Below are 13,462 nucleotides of genomic sequence, written 5' to 3'. Positions count from 1 at the left end.
CCCTTCCAGCAACCAGTTGGAGACGGGGTGGGGGCGGGGGCTGCGACGCTCCCAGTAGTGGCCGTGGTGCTTCATCCGGTGCTTGTGGGGGGCACCTGTGCTCCTGCCTGCCCTCGCTGCCCCTTGCCTAAGCAGGGAGGGCGGCCTGTGAGGGGGTGCACGTGCAGCCCCGTGTACCCCCTATGCGTTGCCACTGCCGCCAGTGGTACTCAGACAGCCTGTCAGTGGTACACGTTAGGAGATTTATTATCGTTACTTTATATGACAAAAATTTGCTGGTGGGACTTAAGGCTGTATCATTTTAAATTGGTGTCAGAACCCAGTTTAATCCCCTGTTTCTACTGTAATGGCACCTTTTAGGGCCCTGCTACATCTTCAAATTAAAGCTGGATAGAAACCAGCTATGCAGTTGTTGCACATTTTCAAGCACTAACGGTGTCTTTACACATGCTTTGGGGGGAGGAAGGGTGTTATAATTAGAGTGGCTCTTGGGAGCCTTTCTAATTAAAACACCCACAGTGTCTCATGTATTCAGCAACTGCTTTCAAATGGACGGGGGGGCGCTTTAACTAAAGCTTGTTGAACAAGCCTTAATTGAAGCACCATTTTGAAGCGCAGGGATGCTGAATACACATGTTGCCGAGGCATTGGAGCAGGTGTCAGACACCTGTAGGTACCGTAACTTTATAGATGGTTATATCTTTTTATAATTGGATTGTCATTTTTATCGTGTGATAAGTATTTTGCATGTGTGCAAGGTCTAAACTTATTTTATGATTACCCAGTTCGCTGCAAAATATATGTAATGTATAGCAGAGGGCTTAGAAACCCATAAGGCATTAATATTTTCATTTCCTTTGGCAGGCTTCCCAATGGATTGTAACCCTGCCAGGTTTTAGTGTACAGTAAATAATTTGCACAACATCACTGTCCCTCAAAGGGTGTGTGAAGGATCAGAGTCAATGTGTGTCCTCTCTCTTTCCACATGAGTACCATATAGTTGGTGCTGCATGGGTTTGGGGTGTGAAGGTAAAGAGAGCGGCTCTGGAATTGTTTCTGTTGGTTATACAGTTATAAAGCCTTGTTTTTTTTAAATAAAGTTTAAATGGAGATTATTTTCTTTCTGTTGTAGGTTATTTCCCAGCACTTCGAGTTATTTCATTTTTTTTAAAGTTCTTAGTTCAAGTTGGCTCTTCCAAACGTTGGTGACGCAGTTTTCTCTCTGCTTTACAGTTAAGCTAATCAAATCAGTCTGGTTGGTTGTTTTTACAGCCACATTTACATTTGCAGCTAACAAAATTTTTGAAATCTAATTAGTGAGAAACAAGTAGTGGCTGCATAAGTAGACTGCCATTCTAGAGTTTATGGAACACTTATATATGGTTTCAGCGCAGCTAACAATTCAGCATGTGACCAGATATAACCAGTAATGAGTCTTTTTTAAACTATGAATTGTTAAAATGTCCAGTATGAGAGATTATCTAGTAGCTGGGAAAGTGAAACAGGATAATGGAGGCAGATCAAAGGTTATTGCTTTGAGCCCTGATTGAGCTCCTTTTTGGCAGAAAATTTATTTTAGTTTTCCAATTAAAAAACCTGCCTGCAAGTAGATGGGTTGATGTAGGAAAGGAGAGGATGTAGTTATGGGCATCTTGGTCTGCTTTGGCACCTTTCATGAACTTTATGACAAAAATCCCTTAAGGAAAAAATTTAAAACAAATTACACCTTCTGCCTGAAATTAGCTTTACTATATAGTAGCAGCTGGTCACCTGCTACTGACTTTGCAATACATTCAAAGGTTATTTTTTACAGACAATAGTCAGGCCAGTACAATTCCATGACACCCTACTTAGGTAGTATATATACAGTATAATGTTCCCCCCCCCCCAACCTTCCTTTCCTTAACTACGTATATCTGGCTTTTCCTAACTGCTGCAGCTGTTGATTTCTTTAGGTTTCATGATGTTCAGCTATAGCTATAGGAGTTATTAGTATTATTTTTATGATTGGGGAAAGGGAGTTTATAGGTTTCATAAATTCTGTGCCACAAATTGAGTCGCATTGTTTCTTCTGTGGGAATGTTTCCCAAAAAGGCTAGGAATAGCTGTTTCAGGTCATGGAGTTCCTATAGAATCACTGCAGCCCAAGAGACTTTGGGGACATCCCACAAGTCCTGAGACCTCTGTAAAGGGTTGGAGTACTCATGACTCGTTTATCCTTTTGGATATTTTTTAGTGTTGACTTCAGACAATTTTCCTGTCTTCTTCTCTAGCTCCTGAAAATCTGTCTTTGCTGATCCACAGGTGGACCTTGAAGCAGCCAGTGCAGAGGATCTGCATTTCATTCCTTAACCGTGAGTAGTTATCATTTTCTCTGCAGAGATTTTTTTCATAAACTTCTGCTTGTCCCTCTCCTCTCAAGGACTCTTTACCTTGCTTTGGTAGAAGAATCCTAGTCATGCTGTTCTTTACAGCTCTATTTGGAGATTGTTCTTTTAAGAATAAAGAGCAAGAGTTTTTTGAGAATAAAATTATTGTTGGATTGGACAGTGAACCATTATGCCTGAATTACTGATATACCAAGGATGAAATATTGGAGAAGTAAGGATAGAACAGATGACACCAAGATGTGGGGAGAGGTAGGCACGCTCAAAAGGAGAGAGAGGCTGCAATTAGATTTAGACAGACTACAGAAGTGGGCAGATGGTAATAGGATGGGCTTCAATGTAGATAAATGCATGGTGCTGCACCTGGGGAGAAGGAATCCACAGCATACATACAAGCTGGGGAGCTCCCCCCTTGAGAGCACAGAGGCAGAAAGGGATCTTGGAGTCATTATTGACCCCAAGATGAACATGAGCCGCCAATGCCAGACTGCAGCCAGCAAAGCCAACCGCACCTTGGTGTGCATCCATAGATGCATCTCAAGCCAGTCCAGAGAGGTGATACTCCTTCTCTATGTGACATTGGTCTGCCCTCAACTGGAATACTGCATCCAGTTCTGGGCACTGCACTTTACGAAGTATGTGGCCTGCCTTGAGAGGATTCAGAGGAAGGCCACCTGCTTGGTTGGAAGGCAACAGGGCAGGCCCTATGAGGAGAGGCTGAGGGACCTGAACCTGTTCAGTCATAGCAAATGGAGCCTGAGGGGGGATTTGGTGGCTGCCTACAAACTTGTTAGGGGAGATCAGCAGCAAATAGGAAGGGTCCTATTCCCCCAGCAGCACCTGGGGTGACAAGGAACAATGGCCCCATGCTGCTGGAGAATAGGCTCAGGTTAGAGATTAAGAGGCGCTATTTCACTGTTAGGGTGGCTAGGATCTGGAACCAACTTCCTAGGGAAGTGGTCCTTGCTCCTATCTTGAGTAAATTCAGAAAGGTTGGATGAACACCTGTCTGGGGTCGTGTGATCCCAGTGTGTGCTCTGGTCAGTGGTGGGGGGTTAGACTAGATGATCAATTTAGGTCTCTTCTGACCCCTAACTACTATGAAACTATGAAACAGCTGTATTTGTCTGTGGAGGTAAAAGAATTAGAACAGTTGTGTCCAATCTCTTGGCCTTACAGGCTGGATGACTGGTGTGGGGTTGGTTTGTGGGCTGGATCCAGTCCATGGGCCCAATCTGGCATGCCTAGGGTCAGGACTTCTGTGTGTGCCAGATCAGGCCTGAAACCCTGGCCTTGGCCATGCATGTGCCAGCCAGATACTGTGCACAGAGCTTTGTCATCTGGACTGCAGGGCTTGGAAATTTGGCAGTGGGGAAATGATGGTTGCACTAGTTGCCAGAATTTCTGGACCCTTAAGTTGCTCCACCAGCTGGATCGCACGGCTCTGTGGGCTGGATCTGGTCTGCAGGCTGAGCACCCCTGAATTAGAAGATCCTTAGTTCCTGGATCAATACAGCAGCATAACTATATGACACCTATATGGTGGTTGGACATTGGCACTACCGTAGTAACTGAACATGACAAAGACTGGGAATATAGCATAGAAAGAGGTTGGCTTTGCTGGAGGTCTTGAATCTTGCTTCTGGGGAACTGGCTGAGGAAGATTTCATGAGTACTCATTCTGAAAAACTCAGATTGATGTAGTCTAAATGTGAAACCTTTTCCATGTCTCAAAGGCAACCCTAAAAGTCTGTTTTCAATTTGATATGGTTAAACAAGTGTCCCCTGTTCCTTTCTCTGTAATAGCAATTGAAATGTAGCTTAGAGGAGGGGTTCCAGTCCCCGGACCACGGGTTTGCTACTGGACCAGAAGTCCGGAAGTGACTGGCATACTGCTGGCCAGCGGCCCAGTATAAAAAAAGGTTGGCTGCTGGTCTGCAGTATCCTGGTCACTGCTCGTCCGCAGTATGCTGGTCCACTGTCACTTCTGGTCTGCAGTTTGCTTGCCTGCAGCATAAAAAGGTTTGGGAACCCCTGGCTTAGAAATATGAACCAACTTTAGCTAGTTCAAGTATTGCTAGCATTGTAGTGGCAGGATGCAGTTCTGGGTTTCAGAGACCCACCCAAGAAGCTAGGTGAATATTCAGCCCAAGGTTTGCCGGCTGAACTCCACGCTGTGATTGCCAGACTGCTATAAGCATCTGCACTAAATAATTTCAAGCTTGATCAAGTATGTCTACACTACACTGCAGACACAGTGACCGCTCACAGCAGAGACTGCAGTATGGGCATACTTAAAATTTTCTCTGGATTTAGCACTCTTGGCACTTTCCTAACAAGCCTTTTTTTATACTGAGCCTGATGCTTTGTCAGGTCCATGCTTCTGTCTCATCTCCCTTTCTTCTTTGCTCCTTCTTCCTGTCTATTGCCTCTTCCAGAGATCTGAGGTTAACAAATTCATGGTGGCCATATGATATCTTACACATTTACATACAGGTTTATTTAAATAAGAGGGTCAGTCAGGACATCTAGTGGCAGTATAAAATGGAGAGTCACAGTTATTTCCTAAGCTTGAAATATTGCAGAGCATAAAGTAATTAGGAAGAAGAAACCATGTATTTGTAGTACCCTTAAGCACCCTGAAAGTAATGTTTGCCACTTTTGGTTTAATTTTTGGTTATATCTGTGCAATTGCATTGACTTGGGAATCACTCTAGTGTAACGTGATGTAGAATTTGATGTTTTGTGTTTGAAAACTTTTGGTTTGTTACAAGTTTGAAAAATATGGGAAATAAACTTTTTGAAGTGTTTTTTTTTCTTGTTCCTCAGGACCTTATATTCTACACTGTGCCTTAAACATGGAAACTGTAGACATGACTGGTGTATCATTGAAACGTCCTCATTGTGAGGATGGAGAGGCTAACTTGGATGAAATTAAAAGACAGAAAATCTCAGAGGAGTCTTCTAAGACTGTAGACGGTTCTGACCTGAAAATTGATACTGTGACTGAAAAATCAAAGAAATCGTTGCTTGAGGACACAAAAGATGAAGTAATCCTAAATGAGGAAGGTGAGGAGCAAGAAGATGAGGAACTGGAGGAAAGTGATGACGATGGGGACCCAGAGAGCTTTGCAGACATGATGAAGCATGGGCTAACAGAGTGTGATGTTGGCATAACCAAATTTGTTAGCTCACACAAAGGGTTTTCTGGAATCTTAAAAGAGAGGTAAATCTTCATCGTGTGAACCCATGTAATTTAACTTTTTCCACTAGCAGTCATTATCCTATGTTGTTCATTTCGGTCTAGCCCTTGTATAGCAAGCTGAAATAGCATTATCTACGAGAGCGAATAGAGGCTTTGTTTCTTTTTATGTTAGGGTTGTTTATATGGGATTGGTGTGTTGTTAGTATTTACTCTGTTGAATGAAACTTTGAGAAAAAGGGACTCTGAGTGTAATCTTATTAGAGGTAAACCAATACATTGGTCCATATTGTATCGGCTGTGTGGGTTGCTGCTATATGCTGGGGCCAGGGGTGAGGCCTGCTTTTTCCAGCGGGGGGTTGGGCTGGGGCTGTGCTTGAGGGGGGCTGAGAGGGGGGTTGCAGGTGTACTACAGCTACCCCAAAGTTTGCCATAGCCCCCCTCCCCCCTTGAGCTTCCCTCCTAGTACTGCCACTGCCCACCCCAAGTGCAACCCTGGCCAAGCCCCCACTCCAAGAAGAGCCTGGTGCCAGCCCCAGCCCATAGCAGCAGCCTGCCTTCTCCCTGAGCAGATCCAGGGGACACATGCCTCTCCCAGGGGTGTGCGCAGGGGCAGGAGCTGCCTCCCACTGGACAAACTGCTCAATGCCCCGTTCCATGCCCTGCCTTACGTGTGCAGCACCTGAACCAGCCCCGCTCTCTCCCTCACCGTGCGGGTTTTTTGATCTGCCACCCCATGCTCCTTTCTCCGAACAGGCTTGTCAGCTGGATGTTGCTCTCCAAACTACTGGGCTTGTGTATCAGCAATCAGCTATGTCTCTGCCAATATGGCTTCTTAATAATTGGCCATTGGTATTGCCCAAAAAATCTTTATTGGTGTACTCCTAAATCTGATACTGATTTGCAATATGCCAACTATGTACAATCAACCATCAATTAAAATATATACTATATATGCATTGAAAAAACTACTAAATTATGCAACTGAATATTTATGAACTCAAATTCAAAAATATTTTTTTAAAAGATGCTAAATGGCAATATTCCTTTTGGCCTTAAAAGTACTTAATTTAATTAGCAGTAATGTTTACAGTCTCCAGGCTGTATATAAAAAGGGAATCTGGTAGCTAAAAATGTAAAACTTATTATCAGACACAAATGTACTGTTGAATCCTTTATAATGCTCTTAACTATATTGTGCTTTCAATTGGGGCTAATATATGGACATGACTTGTGTGCATTATTTGATAATGTGTTTATTTGCTTCAAATGTAAATAGTCATATAGTTTTAGTATAAATAGAGAATATTATGTGCTTTTCCTGCTAAACTTCAGATATAACAAACCCCCCAAAACACATGTCACAATCCCTATTTATTAGTGGCAGCAGCACCTCATATACGTGGAAGATTCTTTTGAGATCTTGCATGATCATGATACTTGTTCGGTTCATTCTTTGAATGACAGTGAAGGCTGTTGGATGGTTGGTTCAAAATTATAGTAGTAGGTTAATCATATCTGTACTTTAAAATGAGTTGGTCAGCCATATCCCTAATGTAATGTTTTGATGGAGAAGTAGGTTGTCTTCACAGTACCCTTTTTCTTTTCTGGCCCATGTGGTTTATTCGGATCAAAGTTACGTGCCCGTCATCACAGTATCTAGGCACAAATAATAGGCAAAGCATGTCACATCTTTTGGAAGGAATTTTGCCAAGCTAACATGACTACGCATAAGCGTGATATATCAAATCCATGTGGATCTGGATGTAACTTAAAAAAAAGGATCCCCACAGTGAGACCTCATTCCCTTTTCAGAGTCACATAATCAGAGAGTTTTCTTTCAACTTTCTAGATTAAGTATTTTTATATAAATGTAACATTGTCTATACTTGTGAATCTCAAAATGAGTCTAGAACTTTCCCTTAACCAACCATTTGCTCTAGAAAAGGCTCTTTTTTTTTTTTAGTTGCTTTGCTATTTTAATGATTAGAGAAGTAGAGTTACTCTTACTTTAGTAGAGTTCTCTGGATTTTTACCCATGTAGCTGAGAAGTGAATTGGATCTGATATTTTTAGGTAAAGGGTAGTTGATTTCCAGCTTACACCTGGCAGTAGATAAGGTGGTTGTAGTGATAAAGTTCATGTTACCCCTTCATGAAATAACATGGTAGAATCTTAATAATTTTCAGTAATGAGTAGGAATAAGAATGTAAATGAGGGATTTGTAAATTAGTAGGCAAGGAAACGATTCAGAAGATACAGTAAATATTGTAGGATTCTTATATAGATAACCAGTTTTACTAATGCTATATTGGGAAAAAAAAAGGTTTAGTAACATCAAAGATTACAGCAGTGACCTGCTAATTATATCTTTCCTGGGAAGCTGTGAAAGATTTTGGCTTCTTGTGAATGACAAGGAAATCAATTTAGCAAGCTCCAGGTACCAGTTTGAAAACTGGGATATGCGTAAAATAATTAGGCAAAAGAACGCTGAAATGCCAGAACAAAGATTTGAAAAACTCTAGAACTCTTGGTTCAGAGATGATCCCTTTTATTAGACCAACTAAGAATCACAAAAAAACCAAATTATTCTACAAGCTTTCAGGCACATGAGCCCTTCCTCAGGCTCAGGGAAAATTAAAGATGGTAAAAAATCCCCAAAGGTAGAAAATAAACTTCATTTTTGCACAGAGGAAGCTGAAGGTGGAAGGCTGTTCCTCTGGGTCCATGAGAATATCTTCGTGAGTTGCTCTTTGATGTGCAGATAAGGCAGGATTCCTTCCCTGGTGGTGTCAGATGGCAGAAAGGCAGGATGTGTAGAAATCTGTCTTGTTCAGCAGTGAAGTTTAAGTCCAAAATCAGCTAAAATTTAGCATCTTCCATGTTTCAGGGATGTATTTGGTACCTGTGTTGATCTGAGATGAAAAGAAATGGAAAACTCTAGAAGTCTTGGCTCAAATGATACTTTTTTATTAGACCAACTAAGAAATTGCAAAAACATTATCTTGAGATTTCTTAGTTGGTATCTTCTCTGAACCAAGAGTTCTAGAGTTTTGCACTTCTTTTTTTTCTCAGACCAACACAGCTACCAAATATGTCCCTGAGAATAAAGATCTAACTTTTATCCTTTAAGTTCTCTTGCAAAGTTCCAATAATTTTAAGTTATTCATAATTTATTTTATTCTTCTTGCTCCTGAAAGAGTAAATATCCTATTATGGGTAGCCTTTTTTTTCTTTGTTTTTTTTTGTTAAATACTGATGGCTTTGTACTCATTAATAATCCTATAGCAACAAAAATGCTTTTGCAATTGTGGAAAAAAAAGAATTATTTTAATTTTGAGCTTTTAATCTGTGGCTAAAGATAATGCAAGAGAATATCTAAATTATCTTTGGGTACTTTTTGCAGGAGAGAATTTCAGATAAATAATGTCTACTCTTTTGAATTTAGAGATTGAATAAAGTGTACTAAAAATGACTTGTGAATAGGATGCTTTTTTCTTTTTTGACCTACCTGTGTTTCTTTTTGTCAGATACTCTGACTTCGTTGTTCATGAAATAGGAAAAGATGGGCGTGTAAGCCATTTAGATGACTTTACTGTTCCAGTGGATAATGAGGTGAATTTTGAATAGCTCTCAGCAATACCATGATAATTTAAAAAAAAAAAAAAAAGTGTCACTTTGTGAGTTGTTGTTGTTTTTGTGTATATATTAGGATCCTTCGGAGGAAGTATTTACAGTTTTGTCAGATGAAGACAAGCAACGTTTAGAAGAGCTCCAGCTTTTTAAGAATAAAGAAACTAGTGTTGCCATAGAGGTAAAGTGGTAAAACAATGCTAAGGACTTGGCTAACTCATTCTTTTTGAAGTGGCAGAGGTGTGTGGTTGAAAAGGACCTATTTTACATGCAAGATATAAGACTAATTTGAACTTGACATAAGAATAGGTGATGCCAAAACTTGCAAATTTAGGATTCAATCCTATAAGGGTGTAAAGATGAATTTAACTTAATGTACAAGATAAGTCACTTGGGGTTTCAATAGGACTTACCACTTGCATAAGATTTAAATATGTTACTCGTCTTTGTATGATCATGATTTTATTGCAGTATTTAGGTATTTTGTTTTATAGCGTTATTATATAATAGGAATTAAATCTCTTGATGAAAGAAAGTTTCCAAGGAATTAATAGAAAAGAGGTGAATTTCATTTTTCACAGTAACAAAGATAGAAAAGCAGTATACAGGATAAAGGGTTATTGGATATCTTTAAGTAACTGAAATACTATGAGGTTCTGCTTAGCTAAATTTGGGCAGAAAGTTTGGAGCTGGTTCAAAATTGGCAATTTCACAGTTAAGTAAGCATTCCTACATTCAAAAAGCCATCTGATTTATTTGTAAATAGTGTATTCAAGTGCCTTAGAGACATGGTTTGGATACATTCACCATTCAGATAAGTGAAATTTGGATAAGAACAACAGGTGAATTTAAAAATACTGTGGTTTTAGTTTCCAAATGACAAATTCAGGATTTGTAGTTGCATAAGTATGTATTACTGTGCATATTAACAGTAAAAGGTAGGCCTTTTAAAGTATGATGTGATCGTACTTTATTGTGATAGGTGTGTTTTAATGGGACCAAAAGTTTCATGGCAGTTGTGTGTGCTCTTTGTTGTTTGTTTGTTTTTTAAACCTAGGTCATTGAAGACACCAAAGAGAAAAGAACAGTTATCCACCAGGCTGTGAAGTCCTTGTTTCCTGGGTTAGAAACTAAAACAGAAGACCGAGATGGGAAAAAATATATTGTTGCTTATCATGCTGCTGGGAAAAAGGCACTGGCAAGTGAGTGTATTATTTTCACTATCAATTCTTTTGTAAAATCACAGTTAAAGTTGAACTACAAGTTAAAGAAAAAACCTGAAAATTACTAATTTGTCAAGCAAGGGCATACTTTATAATTGGAATTTGGAGGCAGCTGCAGCTCTCTATAGTGACTCATCTAATAATGTTACCCTTAAATCCTATAGGATATGATATAAAATCATTTATTTTCCCAAAGTGGGTAGGTTTAGGTAGGAAAGGTAAGACTTTTTTGTTTGGTTCATAGTAAATGGGGAGGTATTGATAACTTGGGAGTCAGAAACAGACAATATAAGATTATTTGTATTACTGTATGTACTTGATTCTAAGATGATGTTTCCCCCTTCTAATGCGTGTTGGTGGGGAGACCCCCTTGTCTTAGAACTGGTAGTTGGGGAGCAGGAGGCTGTTGGGGTCAGGGCTGTAGTCGCGGCTGCTGCCTCCCTTTCCCCGCTGTCTCTGCACCCTCTTTTCCTACATCTCTCCCCAACATGCAGCCTCTGCTCCCCTGCCTGCCCACCCCCCCATCTTTGCTCCATGCTTGTAGAATCTGTGCATGCTGCAGCCTGGAGCACAGCCCCAGCCTGGCCCAGCAGCAGTGGTGCATAGCCTGCACAGCTGCTATAGGGGCTTGACTGGGGCTATGCTCCATGCTCTGTGCCTCATGCTTGAATGGGGATGGAGCCTGCTGGCATGGAGCAGAGGGTGGGAGAGGAGGTGGCAAAGGGGCAGGCATAAGCAGGGGACAAGCTGCTTGACCTTCTTTCCCCCTTCTCCCCAACTGACTGCCCCCTGCAGCTATGGGAGGGAGGTATTACAGATAACCCTTCAATAGTTAGATTCTACACTTGGAAAATTATGACAAATTTATAAATTTTCAATATATTGAATCTAGTTATTGGGGGATTGTTTTAAATTCAGAGTCATTTTAGATGTGAGTAAATACAGTATTTGGTAGTGGTTTAATTTGGTCTATATGAATGTAAGTGGACCTAAAGGGAATTGTACAATCACGGAATTGTGGGATTAAAGATAAACTCATGGTTAAAACTTTCAAAATTAATATAAAATTTCCCATTCATTTGAACGGAGCCTATGGCAGGGCACTTGATGTGCCTGCCACTTCAGTTGCTCTGGCAGCCTGTTGAGCCACTGGCAGGTGGGGGTCAGGGCTAACTGTAGAGTCCAGGGGGCAGGCAGGTGAGGCTAGGATGAGCAAGGGAGTTACCTGATGGTGGGGGAGTCTTCTAGTTGGAGCAAGGCTGGCAGTAACGTCTTGGAAGCAGGTACAGGAATATCGCCCAGCAGGAAGGCTGCAGCTCCTGAATGCCAGCAAGGAGAATGACATTCAGAGGTTTGGGTAGGAACTAAGGGATGGAGGAGCTTCCTATGGACCCAGTGTGGGGTCCAGAGCCCTAAAAAGGGGGCTGCGAGTCTGTGGGCCTGTGAAGGGACAAGGAGAGCCCTAAGAGAGGCTTGGGTCCTGCTGAGAGACTAGATGAGCCTGGAGAGAGAGGGGCCAAGTGCACAGGGACCTAATGGGAGACCAGGCAAGTCTTGGGAGAGGGGTTGAGAGTTGGAGGGCCTATTGAAGGCCCAGGTGAGGCTGAGAAGGTGGACGCACAGAGATGAGGGGGCTGCCAGCTAGAGGACTGACCTTGAGAATCTTGAATGGCCTGTGCAGGGGCTAGGGCCCAGGAGGTGCTGAAGGGTGAAACAGACCACAGGGGAGACTGCCAGAGCCAGGTGGGCCTGGAGTTCTCAGCTGGCCTTGAGTCAGAGCCAGGGCCTAGGAGAGGCCAAAAGTCCTGGGGGGAGGGGGCACAGCCGAAAGAGGAAATGGCCAAGGGGCGTGAAGCATGGGATGACACTAGCAGGTGGGGCCTAGGGTGACCTGGGGCCAAGATGGAGGACTCAGAGGGTAGGAGATGGAGCCAGAGCCAGGGGGCCTGGTGGTTAGCAGCCCAGGTGGGGTGTTGAAACCCAGACAGGGGCAAACAAGATTAGGTGGGCCTGAAGACCGGTCCTGGGCAAGATCTAAAACTGCACCCTACTGGAGCTTGTTGGTCTGATGGGGCTGCCTGTGGCGGGGCAGCCTCCATGAAATGCCATATGTGGGCCACTCCAGGGAAAAGCAAGAATGGAGCACTGGAAAGCCTCAGTTCCTACTGCCTTGTGGGGTGACCCCATGGAGGGGGAAGGCTGGGGGAGTGCACCCCAACAGAAAAGCACTTGCCAGGGAAGATTGGGACCATGTGGGTCCAGAGGCCCAGTGAGAGACTAGGGAAGACCAGGACTAGGAGGGTTCAGAGGCCCAGTGAGGGGCCAGGAATAGAGCACAGGGCTGGATGGGGCTGAGGGTCTGGAGAACGGCTAGGACAGTACAGAGGAGCTGACTCCCTGGAGAGGGGGCAGGCTGAGATCATGGGACTTGGTATCCGAGAGAGCGGTTGGGTGAGACTGAAGGGTCTGGCAACTGGAGAGAGGTCAGGAGAGAGGCTGAGGGGTCTGAGAGCCAGAATGTGGCTGAGTGAGGGCCAAGGGGTCAGAAGTCCTAGAGAGGGATTGCGTCTATGGCTAGTAGGACATCTGCAAGGATGCCATCAGCCAGGCGTGGGGAACGGTGTAGGTATGGTATGAAGCCATGCAATTGACCCACAAGTCCATGACCATAATTTGGGTGGTCATCATAATAAAATCAGGGCAGCCCCCTCTTACGTATTTCCATCAAGATGTGGCAGGCAAGACAGGAAGGCACCCTAGGGATGGAGTGGGCATGGTTGCAGAGCTTCCAGAGGACGCTACAGTCGTCCCTGGAACCCGGATAGGTTGCCTTCTATCAACAAGTCACAAAAGCCTTGGACGCAGGTATCGTGGTGGATGTAGTCTTTCTGGACTTGAGGAAGGCCTTCAACACTGTCTCTCACCCCATCCTCATTAAAAAATTAGGCAACTGTGGTGTCAATGCCTACACAGTCAGATGGGTCGCAAATTGGCTGGAGGGCTGCACCCAAGTGTGGT

At 43.0% G+C, this 13,462-nt stretch overlaps 1 protein-coding gene across 1 annotated transcript in view; it reads left to right on the top strand.

The window, feature by feature from the left end:
* Positions 1-809: 809 nt before the first annotated feature.
* Positions 810-13,462, top strand: part of PUS7 (pseudouridylate synthase 7 (putative)) — a 30,237-nt gene continuing 17,584 nt past the window's right edge. The window contains exons 1-6 of the mRNA XM_019543567.1: positions 810-1,029; positions 2,274-2,354; positions 5,217-5,613; positions 9,119-9,203; positions 9,301-9,402; positions 10,279-10,423. Coding sequence (XP_019399112.1) covers positions 1,011-1,029; positions 2,274-2,354; positions 5,217-5,613; positions 9,119-9,203; positions 9,301-9,402; positions 10,279-10,423 — 829 coding nt within the window. The 5' untranslated portion in view covers positions 810-1,010. The remainder of the gene's footprint in view (positions 1,030-2,273; positions 2,355-5,216; positions 5,614-9,118; positions 9,204-9,300; positions 9,403-10,278; positions 10,424-13,462) is intronic.

This window comes from Crocodylus porosus, unplaced genomic scaffold (assembly GCF_001723895.1).
Source record: "Crocodylus porosus isolate Cpor-Errol unplaced genomic scaffold, CroPor_comp1, whole genome shotgun sequence".
In the NCBI taxonomy this organism is placed as follows: domain Eukaryota; kingdom Metazoa; phylum Chordata; order Crocodylia; family Crocodylidae; genus Crocodylus; species Crocodylus porosus.
The sequence above is the reverse complement of the archived record's forward strand: the minus strand, read 5'-3'. Positions and strand labels throughout refer to the sequence as shown.